The following is a 20,653-nucleotide window of genomic DNA, read 5'->3' as shown; positions in this document are numbered from 1 at the left end:
CCTCCCACCGCTGCCCTGCCTCTGCTCCTCCCTGGGAGGCGCTCTCTCTGGCCGCCTGGCTCCCCTCGCCTCCCCCAGCGGCTCCCAGGCCGGCTGGCCTCTCTTTCCATTGATTGTCAGTCTCTTCAGAGGTCTCAGTGATTTTGTCTCTGTGCCTCTCTGTCTCTCCTTCTTTGTCTTTTTCTCTAATCTTTGCCCCTATCAAGGGCTTTCCCTATCGCTAGATCTTGGTCTCTCTTTATCTCTCTGCCTCTCTTCTTCTCTGTGTCTCTGTCTATCACTCTCGGCTCTGTCTCCCAGTTTCTCTATCTCTCTGCCTCTGTGTGTGTGTGTGTGTGTCTCTCTCTCTCTGGGGTGCTGCCCCTTTATGCCTTTGTCTCTCACTGTGTCTCTGCCTCTTGTCTCTCCATCTTTGTCTCTCGGCCCCTCCCTCCATCTCTCTCCGCTTCCCCCTCTGGCCTCCAGGTGTCTGTGAAGTAGCTGGAGAATTGATTGGAATCTCCAGCTCGCTCTCGCGCCGCCGCGCGCTCTCTCCCTCTCTCTCTCTCTCTCTCCAATGTTGGGTCTCCAGTGTCTGGGCTTCTTCATCTGTGTCATGCCTTCTCCCCAGGTTTTGTTCTATGGCCTCCACTCCCTCCTTCTACTCTGTGCTTCTTCGCCCGCAGCCCCTGCCCCAGTTCCCTCCTCCCCCCAAAGGCCCCTTTCAATCCATCATCCATGACATTTCCCTCCCAGACTCAGGGAGAGGACTGTAGTTGGAGGCAGGGGAAAGCGGCAAAGAGACAGGAGAAAGAGGGCAGGTGCCTTGAAGGGGCACTCACCCCGAGCCTCCCCCAGCCTTGTGTGTCTGGAAGTTGTCCCTTGAGTCTGACTTTAGTCCTCAGAGAATGGCGGGAGCCAGCCTCTCATCCCCATTCCCGGGAGGAACTGAAGACCAAAAAGTGCTCAGAAAGAATCTGGAGTTATTGAACAAGAGAGAGACCCCAGTGCAGCCCGTGCCCTCCCTGGCTGGTGCCCAAGCATTTTCCCAGTGGAGGCAACAGGTAGTGAGCTTCCTGTTCCGGATGGTAACCAACTAGAACACAGGCTGTTGATGCCCCCTTTATATCCTTCATGCCCCAACAGCAGCTTCACCCACAGGCTCCTGTCGTTCTCCATTGGAAAGCAGGGTGTCACAGGTTGGGGAACAGAGAGCTCTGAAAATCACCTTCAACCATCCCGGGTGACAGTGAGTGAACCAGGACCCCATTTTCCTCACCCTCAAGTGGGGCGACCCAAGGCAGGCTGGTTACAGTCCGGGAGGTCCCTATGGGGATGGAGACCTCTCACTGCCTCAGGGGACCAGCTACCCTTCCGCGGTTTCCTCCTTGTTACAGATCAAACTGCGTCTCTGGCAGTGATGTGTGGAAGGTCCATCCGTTGTACCTGTAGATGGAACCCTATTTGAAAGTAGGCATTTCCAATTAGGTTAATGAGGCCATGGCAGGATGGGGGGGTCCTAAACCCAGTCCCCTCTGTTTTTGCATGTTTATTCCAACTCACAGCCGCCCATGTGCCAGAGCAGACTGCCCCGTGGGGCCTTCTGGACTGGACTCTTTAGCCCAGGGGTGCTCAATACGTCGATCGCGATCAACTAGTCAATAGTTAATGTAGTGTGGGTAGATCGCATGGCATTTGAAAAATAGACATAAGCCTTAAAAAAATAGACATAAGCCTATCATCAATCCCGTCACTTAACTGAAATATGGCGCAGCCAATCAGATGCAATCCTAGGTGTCAAACGCATGCCGCAAACGACACTTTACAGCGCAGCCAATCAGATGCAATCTTAGGTGTCAACCGCATGCCGCAAATAACTGCGCTAAGTGCCGCAAAACTGACAAGCTAAGTTAGCACCAATTTTCAGTTTCTCTTAAACGTAAGAAAGGGTATTAAAATGAGTGGGGGAGCTGGACCAAGTAAGAAGACAAAAATGTATCACTTTTATACAGAATGGGAGATTTTGACACGACAAGCCGACATTCAGCTGAAGTCCAGAGCCATGAACAGTTCTGGAACTTACTCGCAGAGGGAAAGTGCCCAAACATGAGAAAATGTGCTACCTCCTTGACTGCATGATCCGGCTCTACCTATTCATGTGAGTCAGCCTTTTCCCACATAAAGATCCTTAAATCCAAGTACCATTCCACCCTGATTGATGATCATTGGAAGTGTGCTCGAGGCTGGCTGTCAGCAGCTACTGTCCGCACTATGCATCCCTGGCTCATTCCATTCTGTGCAAGTCATCAGAGTAAACTCAGGTCATGACAAAAAATGTACCTAGTCAATTGTGTTGTGTTGTGCAATATGGCCTCATGCGGTTATGCAAGGTACATAAACATACATTGTACATATAAAGAATTCTCCATGCATTTATGAATAAATGCCATAAATAAATAAATAAATAAAACATACGTTTTGCATTTTTGTAGTTGGTAGATCATTTTGGCTTGATCATTTTGTAAGTAGCTCACATGCTGAAAAAGTGTGGGCACCCATGTTTTAGGGGGAACAGATGAGGTTTTTCTCAGAGTCACCGGGTGGATTCGAACCTCGGGCCTTTTGGTTAGAAGGCACATGCTTACTTAGGGCTCCTTCCCTTCAGTGTGGTGTCTTTATTCTTATTTTTTGTGTGTGTGAGTTTGTGAGTGAGTGAGTGAGTGAATGAGTTTGTAAGTGACTGAGTGAGTGAGTGAGTGAGTGAGTGAGTGAATGAGAGAATGAGATTGTGAGTGAGTGAGTTTGTGAGTGAGTGAATGAGAGAATGAGTTTGTGAGTGTAGTGTGGTATCTTATAAAAGAGCAGAGGAGACCCAGACACTCACAAAGGGTAAGACAGACCCTGTGCGAAAATAATCCATGAGCAGCCCAAGAACGCCCAACGCTACCGTGAACAAGATAAAGAAGGACCCTGTGTCAGGCTAGAGAAACAAATCCAGAAACACTCATATATGTATAAGGAAGAGCTCGCTATCAAAGACTCAGTGTACATTAAGAAAACATCTCCCGGCCCAGTCCAGATCAAGTGCATAAGTCCCATAGTAGCCCATAAATCCCATACTGGTCCGTAAATCCCGCTTCAGACTCACATAGCACATGCAATGATGCAAAATGTAAGACGGTCACAGGCTGGTGGGTGCAAAGGCTTGTGGATCCAGTGGTGGTGGAAACATCCCCAGAGCTCTCGCAGGTCTCAGCATGGCTCCCAGTGACTTGCCAACCGGAAGGGGAAACAGAGAAAGAGGGGGGCCATCCTCCAGCAAGCCATTCTTCTCGGTTGCCCTCCAATCAAGCTGTGATCTGATTGACAGGCTAAACTCTGCCCACATGTTCCTACGGGAGCCAAGTTGGCACAAAAACACAACCTATCACAGACCCTCTCCTGGAATAGATGCCCTGATTTGGCCTTCTGCTCTCCAACACCAGTGAGGCAATAAATCCCGGTTCTTTCAAATCACCCAGTTGTGGTATTTTATTATTGTTGTTACAGCAGCACCCAGAAACTTCCTTTCTCTGTCTCCCCTCCAGTGTTTTCTGCGATTACCTTTGTCTTAGGCTGCTTCCTCTGGAGAAACAAAACCAGTCGAGCACATACTATTTATAGAAAGAGAGAGCGAGAGAGCTCGAGGAAATGGCTTACAGATTGCAGAAGCAGGCAAATTATAAGTCGGTGAGTCAGACTGGAGGCTTCTCCCGACTCACAAAAAACAAAATTGGCAACTAGGAGTCTAAAATGACACCATGGCATCAAACAACTCAAAACCAAAATCCCCAAACTTCTCTGCCATCAAGTTCACGTCCACTCCTAGTGACCCTATAGGACAGGGGAAAACTACCTCTGTGGGTTTCTGAGGTGGTAACTCTTTAGGGGTATAGAAAGCCTCATCTTTCTCCTTGGGAGCAGCTGGGGGTTTTGAACTGATAATATTTCAGTCGATGGGTAACCTGGAGTCCAGTGTGTAACCACTACCCCATCACAGCAGCTCCTCAACAACTCAATCTACCACAAAGGGCCACCCCGAGTTCCTCCCCTCACCCTATGCTTGCGCTCCCCCCTAAAGACACAGAGTTGATGTCTCCTTCTCTTGACTCTTGTGGCTTGCTTCAACCAAGAGAGTGCTATGGGAGTGACCTGAGTTTTGTAGCTTCCACTGTGGCATTCTGGGAATCCAGCCGCCATGTTGTAAGGAAGACAGTCTAGCCTCCTGGTGCAAGAGTCACAGGGAGTATCCACTCACCAGCACCTGAGTGAGGCCACCTTCTGCAGACCAGTCCCGGCCAAGCTCCCAGATGAACACATTCACACGAGTGACCTGGGCCCATTCCACGTGGGACTGGAGAACCACCCCCTTCGACACATAGCATCGCCAGAAAGTATAGCCACCACAGACCCGGTGCCTTGCAACAAAACACCTTTATTAGCTTATATTTCTAGGGGACAAAGATCAAGGGGTTGGCAGGACCGTGTTCCTTCTGGAGGCTCTAGGGAAGGGAATGTGTCTTCCTGCCCTTTCCGGCCTCCAGACTGCCCACATGCCTTGGCTCATGGCCACATCCTTACATCACTCTAACCTCATTTCCACAGTCAATCTCCTACTCTCACCAAATCTTCTTGCCTCCCTCTCTTTTCTAAAAAAATAGCATTTTGTTGTGCTTTTGACGAAGGTTTACACAGCAGTTAAAGGCTCTCATTCAAAGGTCCAGGGATTTTGGTTACCTTTTTCACCGTCTGTGACCCCGGTCAGTATTTCATTCTGGTGGTCTCCTCTCCTTTCATCTAGTCTCCCTGTCCCACCTCCCTACTGTCTCAACGGTTGACTATTTGGTCTCATGTTGCTGCGATTGTTAGGGGCCGAGTCCATTCTGACCCATAGCAACCCCGTGCACAACCGAATGAAGTCCTGCCCAGTCCCACGCCATCTTCACGTGTGCCTATACCCAAGTCCATTGTTGCGGCCACGGTGTCAACCCATCTCCCTGAAGACCTTCCTCATTTGCACTGCCCCTCCACTTAACCCAGCACGATGTCCTTCTCCAGGGACTGGCCTCTCTTGATTAACATGCCCGATGCAGGGAAGACAAAGTCTCGCCATCTTTGCCTCTACCTCTTCCAGACAGATGGGTTTGTGCTTTGGGCAGTCCCTGGTACTTTCAGTTTCTTCTCCAGCACCGCTGTTCAAATGCACCGAGTCTTCTTCTTCCGTCTTCCTTATTCGATGTTTGGTCTCCTAGTGGTGTTTTTGCCTTTTGTTCGTTTTGTTGGTTTTTTTGCCTTTTGTTAAGGAGCAGTACCTACCGTGGATATTCTTTTCCGTTTTGTTTTTAGCTGTTAATTAGCTGCAGGGTGACCTCAGGGGTTAGTTTCAGCCCAAGATTTGAAGAGTAGCTCAGGGCACTGACCTCAGGGAAGTCCAAAAGTCTCAACCTGTACAGCAGGTCTGTTTCTCTTTGTTTTCTTACATCTCTATTGTGAATTGGCTGAAGGCTTACAGGGCGGATCGGTTGTCCAGTCAACAGTTCATACACATTTTGTTTCAGGTCATTGAGGGCCATCTCCAGAAGTAACCTCACTCATCCCACTTCCTCCCCTGTGTTTCCTGTTCCAGTTCCTCCTTTCCTAACCCTTCCTGCCTTCTGAACTTGGGCCCTGGGTAAAGGCTGTCCTTTTGATCTCAAAGGACTGGTGGTTCCAAAGTGTGAGTGCGTGTCTAGTGTTAGTGTTAGGCATCATGCAAGGTAAAGTGCCACTGTTTGGCATCGTGCAAGGTAAAGTGGAGGGGCAGTGGAAAAGAGAAAGGCCTTCGTTCAACGATGGATGGACACAGAGGCTGCATCGATGGACTCTGACCTAAGAACAGTTGTGAAGATGGTGCAGGACCGGGCAGTGTTTCCTTCTGCCGGACATGGGGTTGCTATGAGTCAGGACAACAACAACATGTTTGGCTGAAAATTGAGCCATGGGCGTGAGCTCATTCCCAGACCTGAAGAATGATCAGACTACTCTGTTGTTTTGTTTGGGGGCGTTTAGGGTCCCTTTCTCACCCTACACACTTCCTGAGAGACCTCGCCTGGTGGAGTCAGAGTGTGGCTCGTGGACGATCCCAGGGGTTGGTGACATCCCACTGGTAAGTGATCTCAGTCCCAGGACCCTCTTCAAGTCCCTGTGGTCCCCTCAGGGTATCCCACAAGCCTACCACCTCTGGTTCCCGGTATCCCAGGAGTAGAACTGGGTTTTCAGTGGATGCCTTTCTTCAGGCATCACCAGGCCTTTCTTCCAAGGCACCTCTGGGTAGACTCGACCGTCCTACCTTGCCATGAGCCACTGTCGATCGCAGTCACCGTTTGCACCGCCCATCCCACCAGCACCTCACTGGAATTCAGCATCGTCCCCAACCTCTTCTTCCTACCTAACCCCCCACCCTTGATCTACCCTCCCCTTGATTCGCCCATGCCCAAGGGTGGCCTCACCCTCTGCACTGAGGGAGTATCCTCCCCACCAGACCCATTGCCATCCTTCCCCGTTCCTGCCCTGTGCCCAGAGAGCCCAACCCATGGGTTGCATGGGCCCCTTGCCTTCTGGCTTAGCCCAGGGAAGATGGCAGAGGGATGCTGGGGGGCGGAGGAGAAGGAGGCGGGGGCTTTCTTTCTCCTAGTGGCCAGGCTCCTCTATAGAGCAACCTCTCCCACGCTATGCCTGCAACTGTGGTTCTCTCCAGAGCTCTCCTCCCCGCTCACCCCTCAAGCCTTGGCTGTAGCTGCTCCCCTCTGTGCATGCACCTTTCACAAGAGTGCCTGTGTCTGACCCTGGTTGCTGTTAACTGCTGCCAGGATGGCCACCCACTCAGGACGAGCCCACACGCCACAGAATGGCACACTGCCCAGTCCTGCTCCATCCCACTGTCAGTTGGGATCCATGAGTTTTCCCTGGCTGTTTTTCAGGAGGTCTGGCTTGGTCTGGCTTCCCAGATGACCTTCGACTAACAGCTCTGCTGAAACCTGTTCAGTGTCCTGGCCACACATAAGCCTCCACTGAGGGACCCATGGTGCAAGAGGGCCACTGACCGGGAATCGAGCCTGGTTCTCCTGCATGGAAGGAAATGAATTCCCCCTCGTTCCTGCTAGCCCTTTAAAGTCCTATCCTTCCATTCTTCCTGATGACTTCATTGAGCTATGTCCCATCTTTCCTGACAGGGTCCGGTCGGTGCCCTCTCCTGGACTCTCATCCCCTGGGCTGTCCATTCTCTCTCTAAACGACCCCTACCACCACCCGACCTCACAGCCTCCCTGTCCTTTCATCTCTCGGGTGGCCAAGGAGTCTTTGAAAACACGACATCAGGCCATATCTAACCCCACTCACACACATTCTGATCCCTTCCAAGTCTCCCCTTGGCTATTCAGAAACACACTGAGCTGGCCAGCCGCCGGTCATTGATGCCCCAAGTCCTCACCACTCCCCACACCCAAGCGCGCCGGACCCCATTTATTCTAACCCTTTGCAGAACCTCTCCCACAAAGCCATGATTGCACGTGTCCCCTCTATCCAGAGCAACACACACACACGTGTGTGTGTACATGCGAGCACACACTCACACATCCCTTGTTTCAGGACCGTGAGAACCTCACTCACTTTATTTAGGAAATCCTTGTCAACCTCGCTTAGGTTCCCCGGATGTGTTGGGGTGGGGAGGGGGGAGAGAGAGAGAGAGAGAGAGAGAGAGAGAGAGAGAGAGAGAGAGAGAGATACGTGTCCTGGGCTGATGGAGTTCAGTCGTAGCTGGCAGGTGCGGCTGGAAGCGGGGGAAGTGGGCGTGGCCAGTGGGAGCTCCCCTCCCCTCCCCGGCTGATAGAGTGGGGGCGGGCCTAAAGGTGGTCCCGGTTGAAGAGCAAGGGCGTGGCTAGTAAGAGCTCTTGAGGAATGGAGCAGAGGTGTGGCTAGTGGGAGGGGTTGACTGTAGGGTGGGGTGTGGCCAAGGAGAGCTCCTGGCTGATGGGGTCAAGGGCGTGGCTAGAGGTAGCCCCTGGGTGAGAGTGGGGGCGTGATTAATGGATGATTAAAGAGTGGGGCCATGCCTAATATGAGGTCCTTGGCTGATGGAGCCGGGGCAGGGCTCCTGGGACCACCTGGGCTGATAGAGCGAGGTCCCGGCTAGGACGAGGGCCTGGCTGGTGGCGAAGGGGCGCGGCTAGTGAGCCTCGGACTCGGTGGGGCGTGGCCAACGGAGCTCCCTGGACAGGCAGTGCCCAAGCAGGTGGGGGAGCATCCCTTATTGGACAAGGGCATGTGAAAACCCCAGGGAGCCGGCTTTCTCTCACAAATCTCACTGAGCCAGGAACTTCATGAGACACCCCCCCCTCCTCCTGAACTTCAAGTTAGCACTGGAAGACTTTTTCAGGCAGAATTTCAAAGTTTTATGGCAACTTTTCAGAAATCACAGAAAGAGAGGAGACAGCGACTGATGCGGATGAGCTCTGGGCAGAGAAGGGCCAGGGGTCTGGGACGTCGGGGCAGATCCACAAACTGGACGGAAGGACGTTAACAACCAGTGGAGAGCGGGATGCTATGGGGGTGTTTAGCCCCCCAAGTGGTGGGCAACACCCCCATCCCCCACGCGCGTCCTCGGGGAAGGAAACAAACGTCAACAGTAAGAAAATGTGGATGGCCAACAACACACAGGTGGCCTCTGAAGGTAAAAATACCCACTCAGACCCCCTGGACCCAGTCCCACCCATCCCACCCACCCCTACCCTGCCCCCACCCGCCAGGCAGAGATGTGGCAGCATTTGCTGGCTTGTAGCATTGGTCCTCTGGGCCCCTCCTCGAGGATTCTGCCCGGATTGGCTGGCACTGAAGGTAAAAGAACCTTCTAGATTGTCAGGGGAGATCAGAGGTACTCCCAAAGATTTTCCAGACTTGGGAGCTGCTGCCCTCTCAGAAGGAAAGTCTGTCATTCCCCTCCCCCAAGACATGCACCCTCCCGTGCCCCCCTCCCCCAAACACACTATATACACGCACAGGCCCCTCCCTCCTAGGCGGGGGTGGGCTCTCAGAGGTAGTGGAGGGAGAGAGCAGGGGGCTGCTGGAATGTGAGAAGTCTCAGGTCAAAACCGGCCTCCCCCGCCAAGTCTTAGGACTGCGCCCCAACTTCTCCCCTCCCTTCTCTGAGCTCCCAGAGCCTGAGTGGAGAGATTGGGGCCGATGTGCCCCCTTTGGGGCGAAACGAACTCCCTGAGGGCGGATGGGAAAGGGTCCATTGTAAGGGAAGTCATGGGAGGGGGGGTCTCCAGGAGAAGCGGAGTTTATGGGGTGGAGCAGGGTCCACTGTCCAGGGTTCAGAATGGAAGGGCCGCCCCACACCCCAGGAAGTTTCAAGGGAGGGTATGGAGGGGGGGAATTCAAAGTTGGAAGTGCAGAGGCGGTCACCTCTGGGAGCGGCAGGGGAGAATGGGAGACAGCTGGGATGCCAGAGGGTGGCTAAACCCAAGGCACAACCCAGTTGCGGTGGCGTCGTCTCTGACTCGTGGAGACCCCGTGTGCGTCCGCGCTGCGCTCCACGAGATTTGCCAATGGCTGTGACCTTCCGGAAGAAGATACCCAGGTGCCTCTGGGTGGGTTGGTGGCCCAACGCTGTTTGCACACTCAGAGGCTGATGGTGGGCGCTGTGGCCTTGATTTCGCCCTCGTGTCGCCCTCGTGTGACACAGAGTGGAACTGCACCACGGTGTTTTCTGAGCTGCAAACGTGACTGCTGTCCATCTCCGGGCCTTTCTTCTGCGGCGCCAATGGGTGCGGTTTGTGGCAGGGCGATTAAACCCTCTGCGACACCAGGAGCTCCTGGGAAACCGGCAAACGTTAACCCACTGGTGTGGCGGCAATTCCGGCTCCTGGTGCCTCTCTAGGGCAGAGCCCAGTTGCTCCCCAGGGTGTCTGAGGCGTTACTCTTTTCGGCCTCATCTTTCTGCTCAGAGCGGCTGATGAGTTAGCAGTCAAGAGCTTAGCTGTGATAGCAACCAGGATTTCTTTGAAAAAAGATTAAAAAAAACCAAAACACCTCACTGTCCTTGAGTCGTTTCTGACTCATGATGACCCTAGAGAACAGAGTAGAACTGCCCCTGTGGGTTTCTGAGGCTGAAAATCTTGCCCCGGAACAGAGAGCCTCATCTTCGTGGCGCGGAGCAACTGGTGGGATCGAACCGCTGACTTTGCGGGTAAGCAGCTCAGTGCGCAGGCCAAAGGTGAAATCCCAGGCCGAGGGGAGGCTTTGGGGTGGAGAGAAGGTGACTCTCAGGAGAAGGGGCAGAGGGAGGGTCAGGGTAGGGCAGGCTGAGTCTGGGGAGGGACAAGACCTGGCCGGGCCTCCGGGGCAACCAGGTCCACAGCCAGCGCAGAGAAGTCCACCGGGAGTGCGTCTCCGCGGAGGGGCCGATCCCGGGGGTCCTAGAAGCCCCTGATGTGGCAGTAGGCCTCGAGGCTGGCGAAGAGGATGTAGAGGAACCAGAGACCCAGGAAGAGCGCGGTGGTGGCCAGTTTGGGGCCACGGGGCCCACCCAGCTCGCCCCCGATGTGCGGCCGACGACGGTAGAGCAGCACGGCGATGCCCACGAAGGCGAAGACGGTGAACAGCGTGACGGAGAAGGCCAGCGTGCCCGTGCGCACCTCGAACGCGCGGCCCTGCGCCGCCCAGTACACGGCGGCCACCGACCAGGCCACGCCCAGGCCCAGGAACACGTTCACGGCGTTGGAGCCGGTCACGTTGCCGATGGACGCGTCCGCGCACTGGTCCTGCAGCGCCGCCACCTTGCTGGCGAACGTGTCTGCGGGGACAAGGGCACAGGGGCTCAGAGGGGCGCAGGTGAATCGCCCCGCCCTGGGGTCTGCGTCACATCCCACCCAACCCCAACAAAATCGATTCCGACCCACAGGGACCCTACAGGGCAGGGTAGAACTGCTCTGTGAGTTTCCCAGGCTGTAACTCTCCCTACATGGGAGTAGACAGCCTCATCTTTGTCCCACAGGGCAGCTGGTGGGTTCGAACTATTCTTCTTGTGGTTAGCAGGCCAACCCAGTCACCAAGGATCCCCAAGATGACCCAGACCCAGTGCAGCTGCAACAGTCACCAAGGATCCCCAAGATGACCCAGACCCAGTGCAGCTGCAACCAGGGTCCCTTCTAAAGCCTCGCCCCCATTCCCTTAGCTGATGAAAGGTTTGCACTGCCCCATGCAAAGTCTGAGGCCAATCCTCCGCCTGCTTTCTCTGGGATTCGTCTGCATGCTGGGGGGGGGTGTGGGATCCGGACCACAGCCTGTTTCCTGGGGGGCCTCCCCACCTGCACACCCTGATTTGGATGAGACCCATGGTCTGCATTCTGGATGGCCCTGCTCGCTACTGTCTCTGGGACCCGCTGCCTGCTGCTTGTGACCTACTGCCTGATTGCCTTCAGACCGGATGGTGTCGGCGTCATAGGGGATGTCCAGTCCGATCCGGCTCATAGTGACCCGGTGTAGTCAGAACCAAACGCTGCCTGGGTCTCACGTCTGAGCCCTTGGCTGCACCCACTGTGTCAATCCCGTAAAGCCGTGACTGGAGTATAACGCCTCCTCTTTCTCCCAGGGAGTGGCTGGTGGTGTTGAACCGCTGACCTTCCGGTTAGCAGCCCCACTTGGAACCACTAGGCCACCAGGCTTCCTCTCTTGAGTCTGTGAGCCCTGCTGGCTGCTCTCTAGGGGACCCGCTGCGGCTTTCTGAGGGATCTATTTGCACACTGGGGACTCCACCACCTGCTTTCTATGGCTCTCGCTGGCTGCTTTCTGTGGGGCCCATTGTCTGTTTTTCTAGAGGCCCCACCGTCCAACTGGTACCTGGCTGGGCAAGATGAGTGTCTGCCCCCTGCTGCACCCATCCCACCTCCCAAGGCAGCCCTTTCTCAGCCCCCCAATCCCTTTGTTTTCTCAGGCGTCCAGACTGTTCTCGGTGGCCCAGTCCTGCAATGTTGTGCCCACCCAAGTCTCTGGCAGGGTGGGTGGGCACCAGAGAACCACGGCCCAGACTCCTCGTCCCTAGTGCCTGCTCTCTGAGTCCCCTCTCTCATTCCAAACCCAAACCCACTGCCGAGGAGTCGACTCCCTCGAGCCAGTAAAGCCTGCATGGAAGCAGACAGCCTACGCTTTCTCCCTTGGGAGGCTGGTGGGTTTGAACTGCTGCCTTCAGGGTGAGTGGCACAATAGGGCTCCTTACCACCTGCCATGCACATGGATAGAGAAAGCAGGGGTGCCGGGCCCCAGCGGCCTCATCTCCCAACTGGCATGAAGAATGGCAGCCTCTGCCACCTTGTTTCTGTGGGGCCCTTCCTCAGGCGGGCCTGGAGAGGTGGGCGGGACGTGACCAGTGCACTTCTGTGTAGCTGTGGAAGGCCTGCCAACTGACTTCCTCCTCCCACGTCCATGACCTTAGAGAACGCCCTGCCATCAAGTGGATGCCGACTCCTCGCGGCCCCACAGGACAGGGCTAAACTGCCCTGTGGGCTTCTGAGACGGTCCCTTCTTCCGGGAGTAGAAAGCCTCGTCTGTCTCCTGAGGAGCTGGTTTCGAACCACTGACCTGGTGGGTAGCAGCACCACGTATCATCGCTATGCCCCCTGGGCTCCCTCCCCATCTTCTTAGTTCTTGGAGGATCCTGAGCCTGGTCGCTGTCATACCCCACTGATATGGATGCTTCCAGGGAATCTTCTATGTGGTTTCGTGGGTACCCACAAGGGACTTCCACCACCACCACCACCACCCATCTCTTCAAGGGCCAATTCTACAGGATGGATCCCTGGCCTGGCTGCCACCCTTCCTCACCACCTTAGGTCTACAGCACACGTCTCTTCTAGGGAGGAGACAGCCACATGGCTTCTAAGAGATGCCCCTCCGCCTCATTTCTATGTTGACCCAGAGCCATATTTCTACGGCACCCACTGTACAGCTTCCGCCAGGCACCTTCGTATTCCCCAACCATCTCGCGCTTAGGCCTTGCTTACAAGGCCTCGGGGACCCCGCCACAGCTACCAGTGCCCCCAGGGGTTACCAGGAATGGAGGTGCCCAGGGCTACAAAGACAACAGCGTTGACGGAATCCTTGAGGCCCACGGTGCAGCCGAAGTGGGAGGCGAGGTCCCCGATGAGGGCGGTGAGCAGGCCGATGACCAGGATGCAGACGCCAAAGCAGGCCCAGCCGTGGCAGTATTCAGTGGGGGGCACGCAGGCGAACAGCACCTTCCAGAACACCGTCAGGAAGTGCATCACGTAGTCAAAGCAGGACGGCAGACGCTCCTCCCGGGACCCGTCCTCCTCCTCCTCCTCGTCCCCTGTGGGCACACGACTCAGCTGGGGCACACGCACGTGCCTCCCTTGTCCTCACCCACGGAGGCCCTGTCTGGTGCCCAGCCACCATGTGTCCCATAGAGGGTCCCTGCTTTCCCAGAATCCTTGGGGGTGGGCGTGGCCACTGAAATATTTACTTTCCCAGAAGCCCTGGCAGCTAGGTGCATATGTATAAATGTTTACCCTCCCAGAATGCCTTGAAGCTAGAGGAGACTCCACGCTCCCCAGAACCCTTTGCAACTAGAAGTGGCTATGTCTCTGGCTAAGTATATATTTACATATATGTATTTCTTTCCCCAGAAGCCCTTGCAACTAGCAATAGCCATGTATACAGCTAAGAAATATTCACTTTCTCAGATTCATCACAGCTAAAGGTAGCCGTGTGCCTGCCTAGCTAAAGATACTCCCTTTCCCAGAATCCCTTAAAGCTGACAACAGCCAGGTCTTCAAAAAAGTCACTTTCCCAGCACGCTTTGAAGTCAGGTGGTCAAAAAAAGGAAAAAACACAAAAACTCCCTGTCATTGCACTGATGCCGACGCATAGCGACCCTGCTGGACAGGGCAGAACTGCCCATGCGAGTTCCCAAGGGAAAAGGAGTAGAAAGTCCAGTCTTCCTCCACCGGGGCTACTGGTGGCTTCAAACTACTGACCATTCTGCTGGCAGCCCCACACCTAACCCACTGTGCCACCAGGGCTCCTTCAGAGGTGGCCGTACCTCCAGCTGAAAATCTTCCTTGTCCCAGAAACTCTCGCCGTTAGCATCAGCCATGAGCTCAGCTAAGAATCTACCCCATTTCTAAAGTTCCCTGTAGCTAGTTGTCGCTATACACTCGGCGAAAGAGAGTCACTTTCCCAGAAGCCCTGGAAGTTAGACAGAGCGTGTCCTCCAATAAAAACATTCCCTCAGAGCGTCCGGAGTAAGAAACCTACACACACACACACACACACACACACACACACACAACATTCACTTTTCTCGAATCCGGTGGCGCTAGCAACAACCATGTCCCTAGCTAAAAATATCCCCCTTCCCAGAGGCCCTTGCAGCTGCCGTCACCATCTACTCCAAGCTAAAAATACAAACATTCTCAGAGCCCTCACAGCTAACAGGGTCCGCCCACGGGCCCTGACTTTCCCAGAATCCTTTGCAGCTCGAGACAGTTGTTCCCCTAGATACACTCAATCATTCCCAGAATCCCCTTGTGGCTAGGGGTGGTCGTGTCCTCGGCTAAACACGTGCCTTCCCAGGGTCCCTTGCAGCAGTGGCGGAGACCAAGCAGGCTTTCCGATGTGGGAGCGGTGCGATGGGGGGTGTGTGGGTTTGGCTTCATATCGTGGATGCTCCCTCCTCGGCGCTGTTTTGTGAACGCAACTGCAGAGACCACACCCAATTCTGCCACCCAGCCATTGCTGACTCACAGTGACTCTAGAGGGCAGGGCAGCACTGCCCTGTGGGTTTGCAAGACTGTCACTCTTCACAGGGACAGAAAAAGCCTCCTCTTTCTCCCAAGGAGAGGCTGGTGGTGTCTTGCTGTGAGCAGCCCTTGATATAACCCTGCTGCCACCAGGGTCCCTGTGAACTCAGTTAGGGCCCAGCGGCAAAGGGCAATCCTGCTGGTGTCATGGTGACAATTGGGCACGATCCCAAAGAGCAGCAGTTCGAACCCACCAGCCGCTCTGTAGGAGAACACTGGGGCTTTCTACTCCTGTCCCAGAGACTCACGGGGCCACTTCTACCCTGTCTTACAGGGTCCCTATGAGTCGGCATCGACCCGTTGGCAGTGAGTTTGGGTTGGAAATGTGAGTTTGATCTCTTGTGCCTCCGTCAGCTGAGAAGGGTAGGTGACAGACACCTTTGTCAGCCTGGCCCGAGAAGGAGCATCAGGCGAGCGTGTGCCATGGAAGGGTCAGAATCCGGAAGATCGGGAAGAAACACTGTAGCCCTCGCACCGCAGAGCCACTCAGGGGCCAAGTCAGCCAGCCACTTTCCATGGGGCTCCTCCCTCCTCTCCAAGAAACACCCCAAGATCTGCCACCTAGTGGCCGAGATTGACTGGCCATTTAGGGTGGGGAGTGGGTGGGTGACCACCCTGGGCAGAGGTCCCTTTGTCCCTTTTCTCCCTCTCTTAGCCACTTAGCTCCATAAAGAAATCCCAGAGCCGGTGAAAAAAGTTCTGCTGCTGCGGTTTCCGGCGCACAACACACAGGATTTCTTCCACTGAAAAGCGTGCTGAAGCCTGACTCCGTCCTCATGGGCGACTGCACTCAGTCACGCACTGGTCTGAGTCTCCTTATGGGGCGTTCAGAACAAAATAAAACAAAACGGTCCAATAGAAACAGCAGCCTCCGGGATCCGATGAGCCAGGTAAATTCCAAGGAGAAATTCAAGGACAGTTCAGAAGGCCATGGTGACGGTTTGGGAGGAATCCTTGAGGGCGGAGTAGGGAGCCCTGGTGGCGCTGTGGTGATTCATTGGGCTGCAGGGTCAGCAGTTCGAAACCACCCGTGGCTCCACGGGAGAAAGAGGAGGCTTTCTACTCCCAGAGAGATGCCGTCTCAGAAACCCACAGGGGCAGTTCTACCATGTCCTAAGGGTCGAGATGAGTCCAAATTCAACTCGATGGCAGTATGTTTGGGGGTTTGGGGGTGTGGTGGGTTATGGCGTGATGGGTTGCTGACCCCACGGGCAGCAGTGTGTACCCACCAGCTGCTCTACAGGATAGAGATGATTCTTAGCCTCAGAGACCCCCTGGGGCAGTTCTAGTCTGTCCTATAAGGCCACTCAAACACACTCACGCAAACACGCCCAGTCAATTCTGACTCCTAGCAGCCCTATGGGGAAGGATAGAACTGAACTTCCCACGAGTTTCCCAGACCGTCACTCGTGATGGGAGTAGAGAGCCCCGTCTTTCTCCTGTGGAGCAGCTGCTGTGTTGAACCGCTGAGCCTGGGGATCACAGCCCAGCTGGTAACCATTAGGACACCAGGGATCCTCGTACTACCTGCAGATTGGCGCTGACGCTGAAGAGACACGTCAGGTCACCAAAAGCCAGAAAACACCGAGCGCAGAAAGCATCATGAGCCATCGAGTGGAATCCGACTCACAGAGACCCTACAGGATTGAACAGGATAGAACCGCCCCTGGGAGTTTGAGACTGTAAACCCTTCATGAGAGCAGAGAGCCTCATCTTTCTTCCGAGGAGCTGGCTGCTGGCTTTGAACCGCTTACCTTGTGGCTAGCAGCCCAATGTATGAACCCTATGCTACCAGGGATCCCCTTACCACAGTGGTTCTCAGCCTTCCTAATGCCGCGACCCTTTCATACCGTTCCTCACGTGGTGGTGACTCCCCAACCTTAAAATTACTTTCATTGCTACTTCATCACTGTCATTGCGCTACTGTTATAAATCGGGCAACCCTGGCGAAAGGGTCGTTCAACCCCCAAAGGGGTCGCCGAGACCCCCGCGATAAAGCAAGCATCTCAGTAAGTGGAATCACGCGAATTCCTGGTTTGTAGCCATGCAAGCTGCGTTGACACTCAGAACCAGACTTGCCACCATCGAGCCGATTCACAGGGACCCCATAGAGCAGGTCGCACTGCCCCTGTGGATTTCAGAGACTGTCACCTGTGGGAGACTGACACGGAGGGAAACAGGACGAGGACTCTCTTCCCTAACTGATCCCAGAGGGAGTCTGGAAAGCTGGTCTTCCACGGTAGGAGAGCCTCCACTTTGGTCAGTTAGAGGTAAAGTCCAAGTACATGATCCTGCTTTAAACATTGTTCCCACAGATTCCCCCCTGAACAGCTATGCTGCCTTCAAGTGAGCTCCTGGAGGATGATATCTCCCTGTAGAAGCAGACATTCTTGTTATGCCCTCCCGAAAAGGCACCCATCCCCCTCATGCCTTCCCCTAATGCAGAAATTAGGTTTCCTCACCTGTGAGCTCAGGGACTTTACTGTGGTTACCACCCACCTTGTGATGTAACTATTGAATATGCATGACTTATGGCTATAAATACCCCGAGACAGTAAACACACCCTCTCTCTTCTCCCGCTTCCACGTGGACCACCAAGAGGGGCTGAGGTGGGCATGCTACCATGAACCGTGTCTGACTCCTTTATTTTATCTTCTCTCCTACCTCTCCCTCCTGTCTTCTCTGACTTTACTATAATCGTTATCGATGATCACCTACAGACCCTGCAGTTATAGAGGCTGGTTTCCTCTGACAGCCGCCCTTTACTAGAATAGAAAGTCTCATCTCTCTCCCACGGAGCGGCTGGTGGTTCTTGAACTACTGGCCTTGGAGTTAGCAACCCGGCACGTCACCACGCTGCCACCAGGAGCCGGAATGGGACCTGGCCAGGGCCAGGGCAGAAGAGCCCTCCCTCTTGGGCTGGGGGTCCACCTCCCGTGGACTCTCCCGGGGCCTCTCCACGCTCTGCTTTCAATCGTGCTGTGGATCCCCACGGTCCTCAGGCCCAAGCCGAGCCTTCGGACGGGCCATCCGGGGACCTGCCCAGCCAGCCCTGCTTAATGGCACCGCTGCGGCTCCTTCCCTTCATAGGGAGCCAGTGGCGGTCATGCTTGCCAGTCTGCGGTCACCCCTGCCCCAACCCAGAGCATCCAATGTGCACCCTTCAATCGGCACCTCAACCTCTCTGACCCTCCGGGGGCTTCCCTGCGAGGGGCGGACTCGCCAAACGTGCCCCTGGAGATGGCTGTCAGGATGAAATGGTTCTGCCCGAGCGAGGTGCTTGCAACACTGCCGGGCACAACTCAATAACTCTGACTGGAAGCAGAAAGGCCCGTCCTCCTGCAGATGATACGTGGTTTCAAACTGCCAGCCAGGGCTACCCGAAGAGAGAGCCGTCCCGGCCGAGGACAGCGTGCTTGGTAGAGCAGGGGAAGACCCTCAAGGGGATGGCCTGACCCGGTGGCCGCAACAATGGGCTCAGACATAAGGCTCTCAGGTGGGTGGGTGTTTCCTTCTCCTGGTGGTGATGAGTCTGACGGACTTGGTGGGACCCAACAGAGCAACAAAATCATTGGTGGTCCCTTTGGGGGGGCAGATTCAAGGATGCTCGCCTGCTGTAAGGAGCTTGCAAGCCTAGGAAGGGAGGCAAAGAAAAGAGCAATGCACGGGATGGGACAGGGTTTACCTGTAAGAAGGTACATGGCACCTGTAAGAAGGTACGGGTGGAGGTTAGCCTGTCAATCAGGTCGTAGCTTGATGACTTTCATTTGGAGATAACAGGATCTCTGGAGGTGGGCCTCTCTCTCTCTCTCTCTTTCTGCCTGAGACCTTCGTCAGCCCTGTGATGCTTCCACCGCCATTGGATCCACAAGACTTTGCACCCACCGGCCTGTGATGCTCCCGCATTCCACATCATTGCTTGCGACTGCGTGAGTCAGAAGAGGGACCTATGGGCTAGTACTGGACTTATGGACTTGAGCTGGACTGGGCTGGGATGTTTTCCTGATCTACAATCGCTTCTTGATACAGAGCTCCTTCTTAGACATCTAGGAGCGTCTCTGGATTTGTTTCTCTAGTCAATCCAGCCTCGCACACTCGCCAAGAGAGCCAGGACTGCCTTCCACCCTCAGTGCCCCAAACAGCCACTTGCCCAGGTCACCAAGCGTCGCGAGGCAGTGACGGAAAAAGCCACACACGTGACGGGACAGCCAAGACCCCGGGGGTGCGCTGGCATCACCTTCCTCACCGTCCTCATCAGCAACACGACTACAGGTACCGTTCCTCCTGTTGTTCTTATCGTTACTCTTCCTGGGAGTCAGATCACTGGTTCCCATCGACCTGCTGCCAGACACAGGCTCCGCCTCCATGGCCAAATCACACCCTTCCACTCGGTTTGGCTCCACCCTCTACGCCTCAGGGGGTGCACATGCTGATGCTCCAAGAACCCCCTTCTCCGGCTTCCCGCTGTCTCTCAGCATAAAGCTTGGGCAGGAAAGAGCAATGTCATCAAGGGCCTAGGCTCCTCCTCCGCTCTGACCTCAGGGCTGCAACATGGCTGCTACACCACCAGCCATCGAGACCAGGTTCCAGGGGAGAGGAAAGAGGAAGCAGGGACGCCGGAAGGGGCAGCAGCGCCAAGGTTGGTTTGACCCTCTCGGGCCTACTCTTTGGGGTCCCGCGGCACCCTCTAACTCTGCTAATACCCGCCTCCACCCCCTGAGGAAATGGTGTACCATCCCTAGAGGCCCTGTCCCCAACACCCTGCTCATGCTCAGAATAAAACTCCAGTTCCCACCACATCTATGTGTTCCGTCCACCACCAGTCCCTACTCAGATTACAGTCCACCCCCTGGCTCCTCCTTCCAGAAGCTCTCTCTCTCTCTCTCTTGCCTCGTGAGACTCTCCCGCTCAGATCAGAAGGACCGCCACCCCCCAAAAGCTCCCTGGCACATTTCGGGATGGCACCCTAACTGGCTGTATCCTGCTGGCTGCCAGGCTCCTCCCCAGGCCCAAGAGTAGCTGTCCTCTCCCAAATGCGCTATGCCATTGTGGGGTGTCGCCAAGCCAATTCTGACTCACAGCCACACCTCAGGACAGAGCAGAGCAGCCCCCCCTCGCCCCCCAGTTTCCTGAGGCTGCGGTCTTTACAGGAGCCAACAGATGAGGCGGCTTTCTCTCCTGCAGCCGCTGGCTGTGCCCAGCCACTGGCCTTTCAGTGAGTGGCCAAGCGCCTCGCCGTGGTGCCACTGCCAAACCTCACTGCTGCCAGGCTGCTGCCCGCCCTACAGGACAGGGCAGAACTACCCCCGTGGGTTTCCGAGGCTGTCAATCTCCACGGGAGCAGACAGCCTCATCTTTGTCTCCACAACGGTGTCTGCCGGTTTCAAACTGCTGACCCTGTGGTTCGCAGGCCCAGCGCGTCACCCACGGAACTGCTGCGGTTCACGGTTGCCACCAAACTCACTGCCATCGATCGAGCCTATTCTGACTCATGGCAACCCTGTCAGGGCAGGGTCCAGCCCCTGTGGGTTTCTGAGACAGTCATTCTTGATGGGAGTAGACAGCCAAGTCTTTCTCCCTCGGTGCGGCTGGTGGGTGCAAACTGAGAACCTGTGGTTGGCAGCCCGACACGTGACCACGACACCGCCAGGGCTCCCTAAATCTGCCCCAAGGTTTCACAGGCCTAGATTTTTGTTCTTGGCTGGCCTTCTGCCTGGACATCCTCCCTGTCATCCCCATCCTCCTGGCTGCTTTCTATTCCCAAGTAAAGACTCGGCTC

The 20,653-nt window shown here is 55.2% G+C and overlaps 1 protein-coding gene across 3 annotated transcripts in view; it reads right to left on the bottom strand.

Annotated features, from left to right (window-relative positions):
* Positions 1–10,165: 10,165 nt before the first annotated feature.
* The window catches only part of SLC8A2 (solute carrier family 8 member A2), a 40,995-nt gene continuing 30,507 nt past the window's right edge, over positions 10,166–20,653 (bottom strand). For all 3 annotated transcript variants that reach the window (XM_045292782.1, XM_013006668.2, XM_030886169.2), the window contains 2 exons: positions 13,103–13,381; positions 10,166–10,849 (listed from right to left, as the gene is read on the bottom strand). In XM_045292782.1, the coding sequence (XP_045148717.1) occupies positions 10,473–10,849; positions 13,103–13,381 (656 nt within the window). In that variant the 3' untranslated portion in view covers positions 10,166–10,472. The remainder of the gene's footprint in view (positions 10,850–13,102; positions 13,382–20,653) is intronic.

Source organism: Echinops telfairi, unplaced genomic scaffold (genome assembly GCF_000313985.2).
Source record: "Echinops telfairi isolate 266 unplaced genomic scaffold, ASM31398v2 ScPeMD7_655;HRSCAF=1070, whole genome shotgun sequence".
NCBI lineage: Eukaryota > Metazoa > Chordata > Mammalia > Afrosoricida > Tenrecidae > Echinops > Echinops telfairi.
Note: the sequence above shows the minus strand (reverse complement) of the source record. Positions and strands in the feature narration are given on the sequence as shown.